Consider the following 21,585-nt stretch of genomic DNA (forward strand, 5'->3'; position numbering starts at 1 on the left):
ACAGCTGCAGCGAGTCTCAGAGCCATCACCGGAACTGAGGGCCCAGGTTTTCTGCGAGTGCAAACAAGCAGAGACTGGCTCCGTAAATCTCCCCAAGAGCGTCGGGAGGGGTGCCGGGGCTCCCCTCCACCCCCCTGCTCACGTTGGCCCCTCCAGCGCCCGCCTCGGGCCGCCTCATATCCCAGCCTTCCTGCCCCCCAGCCCTGCCAACTCTTTCTCCATCCCCTCCAGTCACCCACCTTCGCTTCGCCTACCCTCTCTTCGCCAGTCCCCAGGAGCCTCCACCCCCTTGCAGCCTCCTGCCCCCCCACAGCCCTCACCTCCCCTCCCTGGGCCCGCCACCTCCTTCCCTCCCTCTCCGCCTCCTGGCAGGCGGGATCTTCTCCGGGGCAGTCAAGCCTCGCGGGTCGCTGCGGCGTCACACCTGTCGGAGGGGGCGGCGGCGGCGGCGGGGCGGGGGCTCGCAGCGCCTTTGACACCGGAGGAAAAGAGGGAGGAGGGAGAGCACGTTTCATCATCGGCGGCGGCCACTTATAAAAACTTCTGGGCGCGCACTCGCTGGCTCAGTCTCCGCTCCGCGAATCTCCTCTGGCCACCGCCGCCGCGGTCGCCTCTCACCCGCCCGGCCGCTCCAGCCCGAGGCGCTCCGACCCCTCGCGCCAGGTCCCCAGCCCCGGGGCCGGCCGTCCCCGCGCCGCTCCGCGCCCGGCCAGCCGCCCGCAGCCATGGGACTCCTGCCCAAGCTCGGCGCGTCCCAGGGCAGCGACGCCTCTACTAGCCGAGCCGGCCGCTGTGCCCGCTCGGTCTTCGGCAACATTAAGGTGAGCGGGGTCCGCGGGGTCGTCCGGGCCGGAGCCGCGCCAGGCGCACCTTCGTCTGGGCACCCGCGTCTGTCTGCCGGAGCCAGGAGGCTCCGGGAGCCCCGGGCTCCCTCCTGTGCCGCGCTCGGATCTCATCCCCGGGCGACGCGTGCTGGGCGTGTGTGTGCGAGTGTGTGTGAGAGCGTGTGTGTGTGCGCGCGCGCTTGTGTGCGTGTGTGTGCGAGTGTGTGTGTGTTCACACGCCTTCATCGGAGTAAGTAATGGGACAATGGAAGTACCTGCTTACTGCTTACTGGGACAACTCCAGGCGGTTATAAGCGAGAGAATTGTCCTTGACTGAAAAAGATCATCTCGAGGAACCCTTTTTCGGCCTCCAGCGGGCGGTTACTTCGTCAATGGGATGGGCTTGGAGGTTCCAGGGGGACCCCCGCGCCTTGGGGGACAGACTGTCTCGTCCGAGCCCCCTCGTCCTGGGGTGGGTGGCCTAAGGGATGTTCTCCTTCCCCAGACTTTCTTCTCCCGCCAACGGGGACGGGGGGCTCTGCTACCTGGCTGTGCCGCTCGCGGTTATGTTGAGAATTCCCTCTCAGCGGGCGGCTTCCCCAGGCTGGCAACCAACCCGCGTGCTCAGATTGGCTTCCCTGGTCTGGAAATGGCCCCAGGAAGGCCACAGCTCTCACGGTTCAGTAAGGTCTAAGCAGGTGCCACTCACCAGGCAAGTTATGGGGAGGGGGTGAGAAGATAGGGTGTTGGCAGCTGTTAGGATGAGAGCAGCTTTCCCAGGGGGTCGGAAATGCTTTCCACTCCCTCACAGGTCCAGGAGGACCTGGAATGGTTCAATCCACACTCGGGCTCTTTTGCCCATTCTGGCTAGGCAGAAGTAACAATGGAAGATACCTCCTGAGAGGCCAAAGCTGCTGCGGTGAGGATGTGGGAGAGTGCAGAGTCTGCATCAAGGCCGCTTCTGGTCAGGGTGGGTTCATGGTGTAGAGAGGTTGTTTCCCACAACCATACAGTCAGATGGGACTGAGTAAAGCCTCCGGTGGTGCAATTAAGGGGAAGCCAGATTACACAAAAGGATGATGGGGGTGTCCGTGGACTGGTTATATGTGTCCAACAGAAAGGGATCTGGAGGTCAGAGTGGATCTCACCTGCATACTTACTCAGCTGGGATCTCCACTCCTGCTTCTGCTCTTTCCGCACCACAATAAATACAGGCTGAATTGATTTTGTAGTTGTATATGGATAAGCAACAGAAATTTTGAGATAGTTTAAAATAATCTCCAAATCTCCTCATTTTTGGTCAGACCTGGATGGAAATGTTGTGTGCAGTTTTGCTTCCACCATTTTGGAGAAATTTCATCAGGAATTTTGGAACCTTTGGTATTTATAAATTAGGAATTGAGAGGAAAGGGTGGGGACTAGGATTAGATGGTCTAAAGAAAGGGGCCTCTGCAGGAACCAGGGTGGGGCAACCTCCCTTCATTTTCACCAAGAAGGGCAGGAGGGACGGGTGTCCAGAACAGACTCCTGACAGTGAGGGTAAGGCTGAATGAGATTGATCCGTTTAGACCCACCCTGGTTCCCTAAAATAAATGTTTATGGCAGCAATTTATTTGGAGATCTATATAAATAAGATGATTTCTCATGTGTTGATGATTTATCCACACGTACCTGATGGCTGGGCTCAGGCCAATTGGCCTCCTAAAGGAGTTAAGTACTCATACTGGCTAAGAGTTTTTCTTGACTCTAAAAATGAGATTCTGTTAGTCATCACCTCCTTTGATCCGTACTAATTGTAAGACCAGAGTTTGGAGGACTTCCACTTAACTCCACTTATCAGCCTGAAACCAGGTATGAGGTTGGATAGCTTAAGGTAAATCTTGAATCTCAAATTCTATCAGTTAAAGTCACTTGCACCTTTCCCTCCTGGGGCAATAACTGGGAGCTCTGCTGTTTGAAGGGATATTTCCTCCCCACTGTAATAGCCCTGCCAATTTGCAGTGGGGGATGGGTTGCACATATCTTGGGACACGTATGACATGGTGGTGTAGCAGGATGAGCCGCAGACAAAACTCCTCAGACGCCGAGTTAAAGAAGGAAGGGGTTTATTCAGCCAGGGGCATCGGCAAAACTGCTGTCTCAAGAGCTGAGCTCCCCGAGTGAGCAATTCCTGTCCTTTTTGAGGGCTCACAACTAAGGGGGTGCGCGTGAGAGGGTCGTGATGGATTGAGCAAGCAGTGGGTACGTGACTGGGGGCTGCATGCACCGGTAATTAGATTGGAACAAAACAGGACAGGGATTTTCACAGTGCTTTTCTATACAATGTCTGTAATCTATAGATAACATAACTGATTAGGTCAGGGGTCGATCTTTAACTACCAGCCCTAGGGCGCGGCGCGGGGCTGTCTGCTTGTGGACTTCATTTCTGCCTTTTAGTTTTTACTTTTTCTTTCTTTGGAGGCAGAAATTGGGCATAAGACAATATGAGGGGTGGCTCCTCCCTTATTCCCCTCCTTTGAGACTCTCACTCAATAGTGGGAGTTCTCACTTTCATTTTTACTACCTGTGACTTCTTGCAAGACAGATTCATAGTGATTCATATAGTACACTTGTGCTGAAGCATTTTGGTGAACTAAGGTAGCGATGAAGCTTTTTTTTTTTTTTTTTTTTTTTTTTGAGACGGAGTCTCGCTCTGTCGCCCAGGCTGGAGTGCAGTGGCGCAATCTCGGCTCACTGCAAGCTCCGCCTCCCGGGTTCACGCCATTCTCCTGCCTCAGCCTCCGAGTAGCTGGGACTACAGGTGCCCGCCACCACGCCCGGCTAATTTTTTGTCTTTTTTAGTAGAGACGGGGTTTCACCGTGGTCTCGATCTCCTGACCTAGTGATCCGCCCGCCTCAGCCTCCCAAAGTGCTGGGATTACAAGCGTGAGCCACCGCGCCCGGCCGCGATGAAGCTTTTTATCATTTGAAGAAGTATAGATAGCAAACAAGGGAGCACTAAGCAGATTCCTATTACTATTATAACTCTTATTATTAGAGTTTTAAATTCTGTTAGTGCTGGGAACCATTTTCTAAACATGGCCCCAGGATCAAATCCATGCCACGCTTGCACAGGCACATGTGCCAGTTTTGTCATATCTCTTAACTATGTCTTCAACTACTTGCCCTTGATTGTCTATGTGTAGGCAGCAATTAGTAAGGTTAAATTTCCTACAGACCTCTCCTTCAGCTGCTAGCAAGTAGTCGAGAGCTAATCTATTTTGATAGATAGCATTTCTCATCTGAGTTTCTTGCTGGGCCAGAATAGTCAAGGCTCTGCCGGTTTTATTAGTGATTATTTTTAAGACAGCTTGTAACCGTATGATTCAGTTGATCATGTAAATAGGGGTCTGGTATCCTCATGAGCCGTCTTGTGCCTAAGTAGCAGGCCTATAATATTGTATGATTTTCTCAGGAGGCCATTTATTATTTTTTCAATTTCCTATAGCTATGCTTCTCTTTTCGGGGGAAGCATAGACAGGGAAGCCCAGGAGTTCGCCTGTTTTTATGGGAAGTAGGAAAAAGATGGTTTAATAGTGCCAATAACACAACTACCTGCCTACTGGTCAGGTAATTTGGCCTAAGCTCTATGCCTACGTATTCAGTATAATCCAGTGGGGGTTGTCTAGTCCCAGTGGGACTCCGGGTGGGTCCACACGGTTTGCAACTTTGGGAATTCACTAAATGGATTTCTCTCTGTGTGATTTGAACTCCACCAAATGACTGTTTTTGTGATACCATTATAAGTTTCGGTCCTAGACAACTAAGTCGTCCTATGGGGTGAGTGAATTCTTTTCCTTCTCTAGCTATGCAATATTGTCCAGTAATTGAGGCTTTTAGGACCCAGAAGTTATGAGGGTGATTCTTTTGAACCAGGAATTCATCAGGAACTGGGTCTGTAGGTACTAATTCTCGGGCTTCCCATGGCCATTGATCTCCTATTAGAGTTCCTCCACATACATAACATGAAGTGACATTGAGAGACTGGGCTACATGCTCAGCTAATTGCAAAAATAAATTTCTTGTTTTTTCCTGGAATTTCTGGTACTGGCACATTTAGTTCATCATAGAAAGTTTGAAACACTGGCTCAGGAGAGCATTTGTAAACTTCTCCTCAAACCAAGATATTTACTCGAGGATCCAGTCCAGCCCCGTCGATTCCTAAGGTCACACGCTCCTCTTTTTTCCAATGAGGATCAAGGGGATTGGTTATTACTAGCTCTAAGGGGTTACATTGTCCCTTAGTACAGGAAGGGCCATTTTTTTCCTTTCTGAAGGTGGACTGGATCTTTTTCATTTTTTTTATTCAAGTGGCCTAAATGACACAAGACCAGTATTTACATTTATTTCCACACAGTCCTAATTTATGACAGATGTACTTATTTTCTGCTATATAGCCTCTTTTCTAATTAAGAGAACAACACATTATTCCTAACTTGTTACTATTAATGATAGCACAGGCATCAAATTTCAAGGCGACTTCTTTGGGCACCCCTTTTCTTCTGTTTTGGCTAGCACTTTTCTCGTATCATTTATGAGCCCTCACCAGTCCTCAGTTCTTAATCTTATTTTAAAAACTGTGGTCATGGGAGGCTCAGATGGGTCATAACACACATCAGGTTGGTCATTTCCTGGGCTACATACCTTGTATAGAATAACATTATACAACAAGTTCTTTTTAGAGTTCCAGTATGCTTATAATAACCATAAAATAATAGGACCGTAGCAACCTTTTGTCCTACCTCAGTGACTTGATGTATACACTGGGAACAGTTCTCAGTCTGAGGAAGATCAGTTGAAGTCCTTACTGTAAAAGTCCAAATTTTAAGGACAATGAGTCCCGCGATGAGTTTTCTCATGCTTCGGCTGTGCGTGAACCAGTCAGCTTCCGGGCGTGACTGCAGCAGGGCTTGTCGTCTTCTTCAGAGTCAATTTGCAGGGGTTGGCAAAGCTGCTCCCATCCACGTACTGCTCACAGTCTACTGATGTTCAAGGATGGTCTCAGAGGTTGGGCCCGCTAGAATAGACTGAGTCCAACACCTCTAGACAGTTATGTTCAACTGGGCTCTCTGATACCAGGAGCAAGGTGGTGGGGTTTAGGGTGTTGTAAACTTCAATGGTTATGTGGGGATTTTCACATAGCAAGCTTTGGTACTTGGTTAATCTAGCATTTGTTAACAATGATGTCCTTTGGTAGTCATTAAAGTTACCACAGCATGAGGGGCCTTTATATTCAGGTTTTGCCTAAGGGTTAGTTTATCTGCTTCTTGTGCTAACAGGGTGGTTGCTGCTAGGGCCCTTAGACCTGGGGGCAAGGCTTTGGAAACCCCATCTAGTTGTTTTGAGAGATAGGCCACTGGCCTTGGCCAGGGCCCCACAGTCGGTTAAAACTCCAATTGCCGTTTTTTCTCTTTCTGCCATATAGAGTGTAAAGAGTTTTGTCAGGTCATGTAGCCTCAGGTCTGGGGCCGACATGAGTTTTTCTTTTAACCCGTGAAAAGCTCATTGCTGTTGGTGTAATAGATGTAATTTATCTAATCTACATTTTTATTAACTGTCACCCACCAAAATATTGACTCAAATCCTGCAGCTATTTGATTTCAAGCTTTAAATTGATCTGGTATTCCTCATGGGACTCCAATTGTGTCTAAACAGACATGAGAGTCGAGAGACCTATAAGGGGCTTCTCTCGCTTTGTGATGTCTTACTTTTTTCCTTCTGGTTTTTGAAATGCCAGTGTGAAAGGGATAGCCAATTGGACTAAAGTACAAGTGCCACTCCATTTCTTCAGCAAAGTGCCCAGTAAAGGTCCACCACAATACCACCACACATCTGCTCGGGGATGAACAAGGGCTGACTGATTGATAAGCTCTTGAAAATTCTTAAGCTCACTGCATCCTTTCAGGTCTCCAAGGAACGCTAAGTTTCCTCCTTGTCGTGTGAGACAGGAAGTGAAATTAGTGTTGGGAGATGGAGGCTGGATGGCCCTTGGGGGCTGACCCACAGGGTGCCAGACTTTGGGATATAGCAGAGAGAGCTTGGCACAACTTATTACTCCAGGCTGTCGAATCCTGGAAAGGAGCTACCATGCAGCCTACACCTGGTCAACTGGAGGACCACCTTAGTGGAAAGGGGACAATCTGGGCCTCTGGCCTGCCATGTGCACAAGCATAACAAGTGCTTTTGTTTAATGTGCAGATGGAATATTTGATCCATTTTAACCAGGCATTTGCATTTTGGTATCCTGTCTTAATTGCTAAAGTTTGTTTTAAGTCTTTAACTTCCATGATCCTCTAGTAAAATGAATGTATGATTTTAGGAAATTACAAAAACTGGTTGGGGCAGTCCATCCTTGCTCTTTAGTGGTCCACAGAATGTTGGACCAACTATGGCATGAAAGCTCTACATCGGGGGGTAAGATTCCTGGTTGGCACTGAGGTCTTTATCAAAATCTCCCTGGATTAAATGGTCCTAGTTTACTAATGCCCAGTCTGAGGAGAGTCAGGAGGGACAGAAGTACTTTTTTGAAGTAGAAAGCTGTCTTTGACTTGGCAAGTCCTCACAGGGTATAACAAGGCAAGCGGAGAAATTGACTTGGTTATGTTAATAACTAGATGGTCATCAGCAATAGAATGAGGAAAGAAGAAGGAGTAATAGAATAGATGAAAAGAGTTAAATTTTTCTTAGCTTTAGTTTGATAGGGTTTTCCCCTGGGACTATGGTCCAAGACTCTGGACAGAGTGGTGCTTTCTTGACTCGGGTGTGATGAATCCATTCTTTTTTTTTTTTTTTTCTGTACGAACAGCAGTCTTGGTGGTTAGCAGCACAAGGTAGGGTCCTTCCCAGGCTGGCTTGAGTTTTTCTTCTTTCCACCCTTTGATGAGAACGTGATCTTCAGGCTGGTGCTGGTTTACCGGAAATTCTAGGGGTGGTATCTGTGCTAAAAGACTTTTAGTTTTTTGAGAGAAAGGAAAGTGGAAGATAAACCAACTATATAATTTTTAAGAAATCGACCTTTTGTTTTAAATGTGGGGACCTTGGCAGTGGACTTTATAGTCCTCAGTGCCTTTTTACTGAGAAATTTTCTTTAGCATCTATTTTTATTAGTTTTCAAACCAAAGAAAGCCAAATACCATTTTACATTTAACAGTGCTTCTTGCATGATTTTTATACCACATAAGCTAAATTTTATCTTTATATTAGTGTGTTACTAATGTTAAACCTAATTTTAATAAAACCTTCTAGACATATTTATCCAATTTTTAATGTTTCACCATAAGGTAAGATTTTATAGACTCTTTTTAACTTTTGTAATTTTTGCTAAAGAGCAGGTTGGTGCTTTAAGAAAAACCTGTTATGCTTTTACTTTAATATCCAGTTCACAGAAAAACTGGATGATACTTCTTTAACTTTAACTAATATATTTACACACAGAATTTTCTTTACAATTAACATTTTAAAACTTTCTTAAACCTTCAAAACAATAATTTTTTTTAACTTTTTAATGTAGGTAAAAATGTACATTCTTATGCCTCCTTATAATCCTTTTACCAAAGGTATATTTTACTTTTCTTATATACCTTGCATACAAACTGTTTTTTTTAAATAGTTTTAAATTCAGAAGGCCTAGTTACTTTTAAATTTTACTACATTTTTTGCATAAATTCTTTTTTATAACATTTTTTCTTTCATGACTTTCACAGACAATTCTTCGACATGCCTCAACTTTTTGACTTATTACAAATATTTCTTTCTCTAAACAACCAGTTAATTTATTTCAGGACAAGAATTTACCATATAATACTCTTTTTATATAAATTCCCCCCCCCCCTTTTGTTTCTTTCTTTTTTTTTTTTTTTTCCTTTAGGATACTTCTGAACTGGTGAGGTGTGTTCACAATGAGGTTTCCTCTAAAAGTTATTTTTTTTACTTTTTTTTTTTTTTGTTAGCAAAGCAGTTGCAGCTACAGATTGAATGCATTTGGGCCATCTGCGGGTTACTGGGTTAAGGATTTTTGTTAGGAAGGCCTCAGTGCTTTTGGGATACGCCCTTGTTTACACTGACAACAAAGTGGTATTGGAGTGTCATAGGGTTGTGGAGAATACCTTCAATGATCAATTTATAGGTTTTAAATTTACCTTGGCTTTTAAAGGAATAGGGTACACTTTTTTTTCTTAACTACTTGTATATCTCTCTCTTTCTTTCTCTCTTTGACTTAGTCTCTCTCTCTTTGACTTTCCTTTTGCCTCTGTCTCTTCTCTTTCTCTGCCTTTCTCTTTCTCTCTCTCTCTCTCTCCTTGACTCCCTCTTTGTCTCTTCCTCTCTCTCTTTGCCTCTTTTGCCCTCTCTTTCCTTTCTCTCTCTCTGCTGGTCTTTCCTTGCCTCTGCCAGCCGCTTATGCTGCTGTTCTCTCAACCACTGTGTGTTGCGGGTGGGGGGTCTAAAACCAGCTGTAACCAAGTGTCTATGTACGGGAACTGGTCTGGGTTCCCTGGCTTACAGGTTACCTTGTGCCACACCTTTGAAACAACGGACCTGTCCAGGCTTCCTTCTAATGGCCAACTTTACCTCTAATGCTGGCCAGTCTATCTTACACAAAGTTTTAAGTTTTCCTCATGTCATAGTACCCCATAGTCTCCTTTAAATTCTTTTTTGAAATTTTTCAACATAGTTCCTAGTAGGGTGGGCTTATTTATGCCTGACCTATGCTTCTTCGAGACAAAACACCACACTCATACCACACGCACACCACAAAACAAAGAACAAGTAAAAAGGGCACACACACACTTTTGCAGTTTGCACCAAACTGAAATCAAAACCAAAATCAGAGTATCCAGAAATCCAAGCCAGGTTAAAATCAAAACCAAAGTATCAAACAATCCAAGTCAACTCAAAAACAAAAACCAAAGTGCCGGTACAGGCACGCCGTGGGTGATGAGGCCACGCTTCCACTCAAATGGAGTGGGCAAGTTCCCAAGACCAATCCTGTCAAGCAATTCAAACCAAGTCAAACCAAAACCAAAGTGCCGATAAAGGCACACCATGGGTGATCAGGCCACGCTTCCACTCAAATGGAGTGGGCAAGTTTCAAATACTAGTCTTACTAAGTTTTAGATGTCCAGACTGGTGAAAACCTTCCCGGTGTTCAGCCACTGTGGTGATCCTCCATGGGGGCTTGCCACACACTGCCCTGGCAAGGCGTCCCACTGGGGCAAATGCCTACCCCAGAGCGCTCTCAGGATCAGCGTCGCTCGAGCTGGTCGGAGTCCCCCGCAGGGATGTTGCACAGGGCAGGCTTAAGCTGCCTAAGGAGCTGCCTCGACCATCCACCAATTGCCTCACTTCCCGGTCAGGGAACCAAGAAATGTAGCAGGATGAGCCGCAGACAAAACTCCTCAGACACCAAGTTAAAGAAGGAAGGGGTTTATTCGGCCGGGGCATTGGCAAGACTCCTGTCTTAAGAGCTTAGCTCCTTGAGTGAGCAATTCCTGTCCTTTTTAAGGGCTCACAACTCTAAGGGGGTGCGCATGAGAGGGTCGTGATGGGGGCTGCACGCACAGGTAATTAGATCAGTTTTAGATTTGGGGCAGCGAAAATTTTTGGGGGGTGGTATGGAGAGAGAATGGGCAATGTTTCTCAGGGCTGCTTCAAGCGGGATTAGGGGCGGTGTGGGAACCTACAGTGGGAGAGATTAAGCTGAAGGGAGGTCTTGTGGTAAGGAGTGATATTGTGGGATGTTAGAAGAAACATTTGTTGTATAGAATGATTGGTGATGGCCTGGATATGGTTTTGTATGAATTGAAAAACTAAATGGAATAAGAGAAGGAGAAAAACAGGTATAAAAGGTCTAAGAATTGGGATGACTCAGGACATCTGATTAGAGAGTGCCTAAGGAGATTCAGCATAGTCCTGCCAGCAAAGATTATTTATTTACTTCAAGAGCTAAGAGTGGCAGTTTGGGGATAGCACCAAGAGATATTAGCTGTGATGGCTTGCAGAAACAGTGTAAACTGGCAGTGTAAACAAGAGCAGGGCATGTATGAGTAGTTGAGAATGGAGAATAGGAGTATGACTAGACAGAAAATAGTAGGGATGACAAGATTTTGGGGGCACAGTCTAAGTTGGTCTGGTGTCTGGAATGAGACTGGGGCCTAATAAAAAGGAGCTCAAATGGGCTGTACCTTGTAGCATTCCGAGGACAGGCCTGAATTCTGAGAAGCGAAAGTGGTAAAAGTATTGTCCAGTCCTTTTTAAGTTGGTGGCTAAGCTTGGTGAGGTGTGTTTTTAAAAGACCTTTAGTCCATTCTACTTTTCCTGAAGACGGAGGACTGTAAGGGATATAAAGGTTTCACTGAATACTAAGAGCCTGAAAAACTGCTTGGCTGATTTGACTAATAAAGGCTGGTCTGCTATCAGACTGTATAGAGGTGGGAAGGCTAAACTGAGGAATTATGTCTGACAGAAGGGAAGAAATGACTGCGGTGGCCTTCTCAGACCCTGTAGGAAAGGCCTCTACTTATCTAGAGAAAGTTTCTACTTAGACTAAGAGGTATTTTAGTTATCTGACTCCGGGCATGTTGAGTAAAGCTAATTTGCCAGTCCTGGGTGGTGGCAAATCTTCAAGCTTGATGTGTAGGGAAGGGAGGGGGCCTGAATAATCCCTGAGGAGTAGTAGAATAGCAGATGGAACACTGAGAAGTTATTTCCTTGAGGATAGATTTCCACGATGGAAAGGAAATGAGAGGTTCTAAGAGGCGGGCTAGTGGCTTGTACTATAGCATAGCCTGCCTTTGCTGGTGTGTGGCGATTAGGCCTGGTGGAACTGCCATCAACAAATCAGGCGTGAGGCCGGGCGCGGTGGCTCAAGCCTGTAATCCCAGCACTTTGGGAGGCCGAGGCAGGCGGATCACGAGGTCAGGAGATCGAGACCATCCTGGCTAACACGGTGAAACCCCGTCTCTACTAAAAATACAAAAAATTAGCCGGGTGTGTTGGCGGGCGCCTGTAGTCCCAGCTACTCGGGAGGCTGAGGCAGGAGAATGACGTGAACCCGGGAGCCGGAGCTTGCAGTGAGCCGAGATCACGCCACTGCACTCCAGCCTGGGCAACAGAGCGAGACTCCGTCTCAAAAAAAAAAAAAAAAAAAAAAAAAAAACAAATCAGGCGTGATCAGGGTGAGGAACATGAAAGAAGGAAATATGGGGAAATGGGGTGAATATCAGGTGGATCAGAGAGATACAGTCATGGGGGTCAGGTGTGGTATCAGGAATAATGTGGGAGGCCAGATTGAAGTCCGGGCCAGGAACAATGGTAATTGTGGGACTTAACAAAGAGTGAGTACAGCTGAAGGAGCCAGGGAGCAGAAAGTATATGCGTCAGGTATGAGGAAATAAATAGATTTTGGAAGTTATGAGAAATGTAGAGAGTGAGTTGAGCATAGTTTGTGATTTTTAGGGCCTCTAAAAGTATTAAAGCAGTGGCAGCTGCTGCATGCAGACATGAGGGTTAGGCTAAAACAGTAAGGTCAAGTTGTTTGGACAGAAAGGCTACAGGGTGCGGTCCTGGCTCTTGTGTAAGAATTCTGACCGCACTAACCATGCCTAGGAAGGAAAGGAGTTGTTGTTTTGTAAGGGATTGAGGTTTGGGAGATTAATCGGACACGATCAGCAGGGAGAGCACGTGTGTTTTTATGAAGAATTATGCCGAGGTAGGTAACGGATGGGGAAGATATGTGAGCTTTGGAGGGGGATACCCGATATGCTTTGGAGAATAAATGCTGAAGGAGCAAAAGTATATCTTGTTGAGAAGATTCAAAGGAGGGGCAAAAAAGAAGAAGGTCATCAATATATTGAATAAGGTGAGAAGCGGAGGGATGGAAAGGAAGTAAATCATGAGAAAGAGCTTGGCTGAAGTAATGAGGGCTGTCCCTGAAACCTTGCGGCAGTACAGCCCAGGTAAGCTGCTGGGACTGAGGGGTGTCAGGGTTAGTCCAAGTGAAAGCGAAGAGAGGCTGGGATGAAAGGTGCAAAGGAATCATAAAGAAAGCATGTTTGAGATCTAGAACAGAATAATGGGTAGTAGAGGGAGGTATGGAGGATAGGAGAGTATATGTGTTTGGCACCATGGGGTGGATAGGCAAAACAATTTGGTTGATAAGGCGCAGATCCTGAACTAATCTGTAAGACTTGTCCGGTTTTTGGACAGGTAAAATGGGGGAATTGTAAGGAGAGTTTATAGGTTTTAGAAGCCCATGCTGTAGCAGGCGAGTGATAACAGGCTTTAATCCTTTTAAAGCGTGCTGTGGGATGGGATATTGGCATTGAGTGGGGTGAGGGTGATTAGGTTTTAATGAGATGGTAAGGGATGCATGATCGGTCACCAAGGAGGGAGTAGAGGTATCTTATAGTTGTGGGTTAAGGTGGGGGAATACAAGAGGAGGGCGCAAAGGAGGCTTTGGATTGGGAAGAAGGGCGGCAATGAGATGTTGCTGTTGTCCAGGAATAGTCAGGGAAGCCGATAATTTAGTTAAAGTGTCTCAGCCTAATAAGGGACTGGGCAGGTGGGGATAACTAAAAAGGAGTGCTTAAAAGAGTATTGTCTAACTTGGCACCAGAGTTGGGGAGTTTTAAGAGGTTTAGAAACCTGGCCATCAATACCCACAGCAGTTATGGAGGCAATGGAAACAGGCCCTTGAAAAGAAGGTAATGTGGACTGGGTAGCCTCCGTATTGATTAAGAAAGGGACGGACTTACCCTCCACTGTGAGTTACCCAAAGCTCGGCATCTGTGGTGGTCTAGGGGGCTTCCGAGGCGATCGGGCAGCGTCACTCTTCAGCCACTAAGCCAAGAAGATCTGGGAAGGAGTCAGCCTTGGGCCAGAGTTCCAGGGGCTCTGAAAGTGGCTACCAGGTGAGTTGAACAGTCCGATTTTCAGTGGGGTCCCACACAGATGGGACGTGGCTTAGGAGGAATCCCGGGCTGCAGGCATTCCTTGGCCCAGTGGCCAGATTTCTGGCATGTGTAGCAAGCTCCTGGGGGAGGCGGTTCTGGAGGAACGCCTGGCTGCTGCAGTTCAGGCGTTTGGAAGTTCTCGTGTGCTGGAGATGTGGCTGGGTTTGTCTCACAGTGGAGGCAAGGAATTGCAACTTTTTTCTATTATTGTACACCTTGAAGGCGAGGTTAATTAAATCCTGTTGTGGGGTTTGAGGGCCGGAATTTAATTTTTGGAGTTTATTTAATGTCGGGAGCAGATTGGGTAATAAAATGTACATTGAGAATAAGACAGCCTTTTGACCTTTTAGGGCCTAGGGCTGTAAAGCGTCTCAGAGTTGCTGCCGAACGAGCCATGAACTGGGCTTGGTTTTTTATGTTTGATGAAAAACAGCCTAAATGCTATCTGGTTTGGGATAAAGAAAAAGGAGCATTAAATTTAGCTATGCCTTTAGCTCCAGCCACCTTTTTAAGAGTAAATTGCTGGGCAGGTGGGGGAGGGCTAGTCACGGAATGAAACTGTAAGCCAGACCAGGTGTGAGGAGGGGAGGTGATAAAAGGATCATAGGGTGGAGGAGCGGAGGCTGAGGAAGAATTGGGACCTAGCTCGGCCTGGCGAGGAGGGGAGAGGTTAAAAGGGTCTGTAGAAAAGGAAGATTAGAAAGACTCATCGATGCTTGGGGTTGGGACTGAGGGGACAGGCGGGAGGGAAAGAAGGAAGATTTGGGATGAGTTGCACTGGGAACAGAGACTAGAGAGGGACCGACGTGTAAAAGAATGCCTGGACGTCAGGCACCTCAGACCATTTGCCCATTTTTTGACAAAAATTATTGAGGTCTTGTAGGATGGAGAAATCGAAAGTGCCGTTTTCTGGCCATTTAGAGCCATTATTAAGTTTGTATTAGGGCCAAGCGGTGTTGCAGAAGAAAATAAGGTGTTAAGGTTTTAGGTCAGGTGTGAGTTGAAGAGGTTTTAAGTTCTTGAGAACACAGGCTAAGGGCAAAGAAGGAGGAATGGAGGGTGGAAGGTTGCCCATAGTAAAGGAGGCAAACCCAGAGAGAAGAGAGCATAGAGACACGGAGGGAAGGGGTTCGGGTGTTCTTACATTCCAGAAAAGCGGGAAAGGGATCAGGGCATGGAAATAAGGGATTGGGGTACAGAGATATAAGAGGTTGGGGCATGGAAATAAGGGATCAGGGCACAGAGATAAGAGGTTGGGGTGCAGAAATAAGCGATTGGTGGTACTTGCCTCTCCCCCAGAAAAGCGGGGCTTGCTGCTAAGGGTGAAGGAGAAGGGGTTGAGGGGTATTTGCCCCTCCCCCAGAAATGCGGGACTTGCTGCCAAGGGTGAAGGACCAAGGCAGGCGTCCCTGTGTGGTCTGACACTTCTGAAATGTGGGTGAATAATCAGAGAGGCATCCCTGCAATGATTAAACACCAAGGGAAGGCTGCCTTCACATTCCGTGACTGGTGTCAGAGTTTTGGGTCTATGGATAAAACGTGTCTCCTTTGTCTCCACCAGAAAATGAAAGGAATTGAAATTAAGAGAAGGGAGAGATTGAAGTGTGGTGCCAAGATTGAAAGGAGAAAGAGGTTGAGGGATAGTGAGGGAAGTTGGAGAAGAGAGTAAAAAGAGGCCGCTTACCGGATTTGAAATTGGTAAGATGTTTCTTGGGCTGGTCAGCCTGAGGACCTGAGGTCATAGGCGGATCTTTCTCATGGAGCAAAGAGCAGGAAGACAGGGGATTGATCTCCTAAGGGAGGTCCCCTGATCAGAGTCACGGCACCAAATTTCATTCGCGTCTGTGTGAAGAGCCACCAAACAGGCTTTGTTTGAGCAACATGGCTGTTTATTTCACCTGGGTGCAGGTGGGCTGAGTCCAAAAAGAGAGTCAGCCAATTTATCAGTTTTCAATTTTCTGGATCCTACTTTTTCTGTCGTGTCTGAGAGCTCTTCACCAAACCTTAGTTTCTGAATGATTTCTTTTATATTTCATTCTAAAAGTTTTCTCATTTACATGTAAACTTATTTTCTATTTTGAGTTAATTTTTGAATGGGTGTAAGGTTTAGGTTAAGGTGTTTGTTTGTTTTGTTTTGTTTTGTTTTTTTACCTATTGCTATCCAGTTGTTTCTCCACCATTTTTTTGAAAAGACTATCCTTTATTGAGTTGCCATTGCACCTTTTTCAAAAATCAGTTGGCTGTACTTTTCTGGATCTATTCTGGGTTTTTTATTTTGTTTCATTATTTCTGCTGATACCAGTCTGTCTTCATCACTGAAACTAGAGCAAGTCTTTATTTTTAGTTGATGAGCCCATCCATCTTTATTTTCTTTAAAAAATTATTTTTGATTGACAAGTTTTTGATTGGCATAATTGTATACATTATGGAGTACAATGTGATGTTTAGATCTATGTGTGCAATGTGGCATGATTAAATCAAGCTAATTAATGTATCTTGACCTTGCTTATCTATCATTTTTTATGGTGAGACATTGGAAATTTACTCTTTATTATTTTGAAATATATATTACATTATTGTTGACTATAGTCACTCTGCTATGCAACAGATCTCAAAATCTATTCCTTCCATCTCTCTGAAACTTTGTACCTTGGATCAACCACTCCCCATTTCCCACCTCCCACCCCACCCCCAGCCTCTGGTAACCATCATTCTACTTTTTACTTCTATGAGTTCAGCTTTATTAGATTCTGCATTTAAGTCAGATCATGAGGTATTTGTCTTTCTGTGCCTGTCTTATTTCACTTAGCATAATGTCCTCTAGATTTATTCACGTTGTAGCAACTGACAAGATTTCCCCCTTTTAAAAGGCTGAATAATATTCCATATGTATACATGCCACATTTTTCCTTACCTATTCATCCACTGATGGATGCTGAGGTTGATTCCATATCTTGGCTATTGTGAATAATGTAGAGCAAGTCCTGAAGTTGGATAAAAGCTTGGTTTTATTGGGCAATGGTATGTGTTTATCTTATGGATACCAAATTTCATTACCTGTTCAGTTTCCCTTCTATTCTGGCTTTTAGGAAGATTTAAGGACAGGTTTAACGCTTGCTTTTGGTAAGTGAGGGGATCGTATGTATTTACGTGCTCCAGCTTTTCTTCTGCCCTTAGCTGATTGGTATTTTTTTCCCCTTGAAGTTGATTTTCAAGTCTATGTTCCTAAATTTTTTCTAATCTTAATGACAGCGCTGCAAGAGAGGTATCAATGTCTCCATGTCACAGTGGAGGAAACCAAGGCTCATCCAAGGCCATGTATCCAGTAACTGGCAAAGCAGGGATTCCCACCTGGTCATCTCACTCCTCTTCTTCTCATGACCACAGAACGCCTCTCAGCTCTGGATTCTCTCATCTACCAGCATTTGGCCCTGAGCTCAGTGATCTCTGAGGTCCTTTCAGACTCTCAGATTCTTATCTCATGATGTTAAGTTGCTGATTGAGATGAGACTAGGAGCAGGGCCAGTTAGGTCTGGACTCTTGTAGGAGACCTGTTATGAAACCTGACAAAAGCACCCGGATTGTCTTTGAGTAATCCCCAGCCCTTTCAGTTGAGAGGACCTTAATCCCCTGGGTGTGTCTCACTGTTTGGGATGGATTAAATTTGCCCAGGGGTGGAGATGAAACCGAGGCAGGAAGTCTGAGACTGCACTGAGGGGCTGAAGGATGGGATGATACTCTGCAGCCAGCAGCTCTCTTCCTGAGCCTGTCTTTCCAGCCTCTTTGCCCTGCTGAAAGGAAAAGCTATGGAGGCTCACAGGGATACACTGGAGGCTCAGGCACAGCCAGAGCAGTAACCCCAGGACTTGTGACCTTCGGAACACTCAGTCTGATCAGCATTTGGCACTGTCTCCCACCCCCGAACAGGGCAGACCCCTACCTTCAGAAATGTGGCAAACTACCAGAATCCCGTAGGAACCTGAGAGTCCTGATGACAAGTTTCATTTTGTTTACCCAAACATCAGTCATACTTGTTTATGTCTAAAAACTGCTCCATCCAACACCCTTGAGAAATGCTGGCCTAGAGCACAGACAGCCTCAGTTAAAATGCCTGTGTTATCAGAGAGGGCTACCTTGAGCTACTCTTTATCAAACTGCCCCACCAAGAGGCCCTGAATTCTAGAAGGGAATGAAGAAGTTTCCATGTAGGGGTAGGACAAGGTGGGTGAGGGGAGATGTCTGGGGATGTGGCCTGACTCCTGGGTATTACATTTCTTTGATATATTTTTATACTTTATCTTAAAATCAAATGAATGATATATTGTCCTCCACAATCTATGTGTTTCCAAATAATATGTCATATTTCTCTCCAAACCTTGGAGTAACACTGATGCTCTAGGAAGGTGTGTGTGTCTAACTTGGCTCTCCCAGATATGGACTCCCAGGTGGAGTGAATTGAGTTTGGGAAATACAACACAGGCAGACCTCACATTGGAACTAGTTTATCTGGTTGGCTTACCCAGCCAGCTTGTCAGGTGCAGAGGGAATGGTACCTAGACAATTTAAGTGGGACAGGTGTGTGAGGTGTGGACATCAGAAAATTCCTGGGCTGGGCCCCATGGGACACCACCAGACGGAACCAGCTAGAGAGCACAGTGAGGCCCTGTTGGCGGGGGGCGAAGAGACAGCAGTGGAAGGGAAGGGTGGGGAGAAAGCAAGCTTCCAGAGTCACACTCCTCTGCTTGTTTGGCTGCCAAAGAGATTGCAGAATAGGATTAAACTGATCTGTTTCTCAAACTGTTTTACAAGTCATTCTTCACTTGTGCCACAGGCCCTTTTGAAAACTTCCTCCTGTACCTTTGATTTACAGTGTATTTGGGGTATGTGTCTGCGAGCTGAGACTGATATGGAGCCAGGACCTCACTCACTCAGTGAGCATTTATTGAGTGTCTACTGTAAGCATCTATTGAGCGTCTACTTTGTAAGCATTTATTATCTGCTGGGTGAAGCTCTTTACTAGGTGTTGCTGTTTATACCTGGCTCCCTGAAAGTCTCCTAAGTTTCCAAGAAAAAATTGCCTGTAAGTTCCCTGCTGCCCAAGGTGACCAAATGTCTTCATTTTCCCAGGACTGAGGGGGTTAAGACACCAGACTTTCAGTTTTGAAACTGGGAAAGTTGTGGGCAAATTGGAACGAGTTGGTCATCTCACTGCCTCCCTTGCTATGACATTTTACAAGAACAAACATGCACCTTCTGACTGTGGTGCAGGGGAAGTGCCGAGGAGAGTCAGGGATGGTGTCCAAGAATGCAAATGAACCTTAGGGACCTATGGGGAGAAGAAATGGGGGCTCCCAGAGAGCAGGCAAGTGAGAGCCAGGATGGCAGTTGCTGGGCTTCTGCACAGCGGTGGAGCTCATTTCCCTCTCTGGTTTCTATGTAGAAGTCCTCCCACCTAGCTTCCCACCTTCATTACTGGCCATGATTTTTACAGTGTTTTTCAACATCTTATTGTACAGAATCCATATAAATGATGATAAAGCTGAGCTGTTGAAAGACGGTGCTTCCTGGCTTATGGAATTGTTGACTTTCAGACTAGACAGTGATGAGAAAGCTCATCTGCTCAAAGACGCAGGAATCCGCTTGATGTCCTTGCCTCTGCTTGCAGAGTTCTGATGGGGAGATCACTGTAGCATAAGGCAGACCCAGAACATTGTAGCACCCCAGGCACGTACCAGGTTTCTCCTGTGTGGAGCTGAAATCTTTACCTGCCCTTCCATCTGTGTTCCCCAGAGTGAAGCTAGCAGAACCCATTACTTCCTGGTCACTTGCTTCACTGTTTCTAGTAGAATACTCTCTCCCCTCTCCCAGAAGCCCCTCTAACTGTGGACTGCTGAGCAGGGTTGAAATAGAAAAACAGGTAGTCAGGGCCACCCTCCTCTGAAAGCCAAACTAGGCTCTGAAGGTGGGCATTGCTGGGACGTGCGTGGCCCCCAACTCCTGATTTCCCAGATCACAAAGGTTTTGTTGCTGGTTCTGGTCACTGACAGGAGCCTCGTCACCACTCATGTGAGTGTCTCACGCTTTGTGGCAGCAGCTGGAAAGTGGCCCAGCAGAGACCCTCCCATGATGCCCCCTGCACTAGGCCTTGCAAGTTTGTGATGCCCTCTCAGCCCCCAGATCTGTGCCCACGTCATCTCTTACACTCCTCCTTCTTACCCCCGCCTCCTTGTGTTCTCATGCCCCAGCTCTCACTGCTCACCAACTTTGGAAGCTTTCATGGAGTATCCTAGACAGGTCATTGACTCCACCCTCCAGCCTCTAAATGGACATCTCTCTGGAGGAAGTACAAAAGGGGCTCACTGGAGACAACATTCCCTGGCTTCATTGCCAGAGGGCTAACAGAGATCCTCACACAGGGCATCTCACCCAGTGCTAGTGGGAACAGGTCTTATGGGTCCCAGCCTGTGCTCCAGGGCTGCACCCCGCATACGCCAGGGTGGTATGTGGCAGGTCAAAGTTAATGAAGAACCAGCCTTGTATATGGAACCTACTCCACCTCTGGAACGTGTCCCTGACTTGGAAAGTGAACTCACAGGGCTGTGGTTGTCAATTTCATTTTCAAATTGCCCTTGATATCAGGACACTGCCTTCTGCACAGCTGAGATTGTCCTCACAGCAGCTCAAGCTTCCTTCTTCTTCAGTCCTCAGAGTCCCAGGACTCCCATATCATGGGCCCACTGATTCCATGTGTAAATTTAATGTGTAGGCTGGGCACAGTGGCTCACGCCTGTAATTCCAGCACTTTGGGAGACCGAGGTGGGCGGATCGCAAGGTCAGGAGTTCGAGACCAGCCTAGCCAATATGGTGAAACCCCGTCTCTACTAAAGATACAAAAATTAGCCGGGCATGGTGGTGCGCACCTATAATCCCAGCTACTTGGGAGGCTGAGGCAGGAGAGCTGCTTGAACCCAGAAGGCGGAGGTTGCAGTGAGCCGAGATCACGCCATTGCACTCCAGCCTAGGCAACAGCAGAGCGAGACTCCATCTCAAAAACAAAAAACAACAACAAAAAAAACCCCACAAAATTTAATGTGTAAATATGTAAAATTTATAAGGACTGGGGTTGGGCATTAGTCAAGCCTATTTTGATTGCCTTAAAATCACAAATATTTAGAATTCCCACCTGATATGGTTTGACTCTGTGTCCCCACCCAAATCTCATCATGAATTGTAAGCCCCACGTGTGCGACGAGGGACCTGGTGGGAGGTAATTGGATCATGGGGGCAGTTTCCCCCTTGCTGTTTTTGTGATAGTGAGTGAGTTCTCAGGAAATCTGGTACTTTTTTTTTTTTTTTTTTTCACAGAGTCTCACTCTGTCACCCAGGCTGGAGTGCAGTGGTGTGATCTCAGCTCACTGCAACCTCCGCCTCCCAGGTTCAAGCGATTCTCCTGCCTCAGCCCCTTGAGTAGCTGGAATTACAGGCACGTGCCACCACACCCAGCTAATTTTTGTATTTTTTTAGTAGAGACAGGGTTTAACCATGTTGGTCAGGCTGGGCTGGTCTTGAAGTCCTGACCTCGTGATCCACCCACCTCAGCCTCCCAAAGTGCTGGGATTACAGGTGTGAGCCACCGCGCCCCGCCGAGATCTGATGCTTTTAAGGTGTTTGGCAGTTTCCCCTTTGCACTCTCGCTCTTGCTGTCTCTCCCTCTCTCTCTCCTGCTGCCTTATGAAGATATGCCTTGCCTCCCCTTCACCATCCGCCATGAT

The 21,585-nt window shown here is 46.5% G+C and overlaps 1 protein-coding gene across 2 annotated transcripts in view; it reads left to right on the forward strand.

The window, feature by feature from the left end:
* Window positions 1–367: 367 nt before the first annotated feature.
* Window positions 368–21,585, forward strand: part of SLCO2A1 (solute carrier organic anion transporter family member 2A1) — a 98,871-nt gene continuing 77,653 nt past the window's right edge. The window contains exon 1 of one of the 2 annotated variants that reach the window (XM_055295384.2): window positions 368–821. In XM_055295384.2, coding sequence (XP_055151359.2) covers window positions 726–821 — 96 coding nt within the window. In that variant the 5' untranslated portion in view covers window positions 368–725. The remainder of the gene's footprint in view (window positions 822–21,585) is intronic. The other variant, XM_063611373.1, reaches the window with a different exon arrangement.

Source organism: Symphalangus syndactylus, chromosome 10 (assembly GCF_028878055.3).
Source record: "Symphalangus syndactylus isolate Jambi chromosome 10, NHGRI_mSymSyn1-v2.1_pri, whole genome shotgun sequence".
In the NCBI taxonomy this organism is placed as follows: Eukaryota; Metazoa; Chordata; class Mammalia; order Primates; family Hylobatidae; genus Symphalangus; species Symphalangus syndactylus.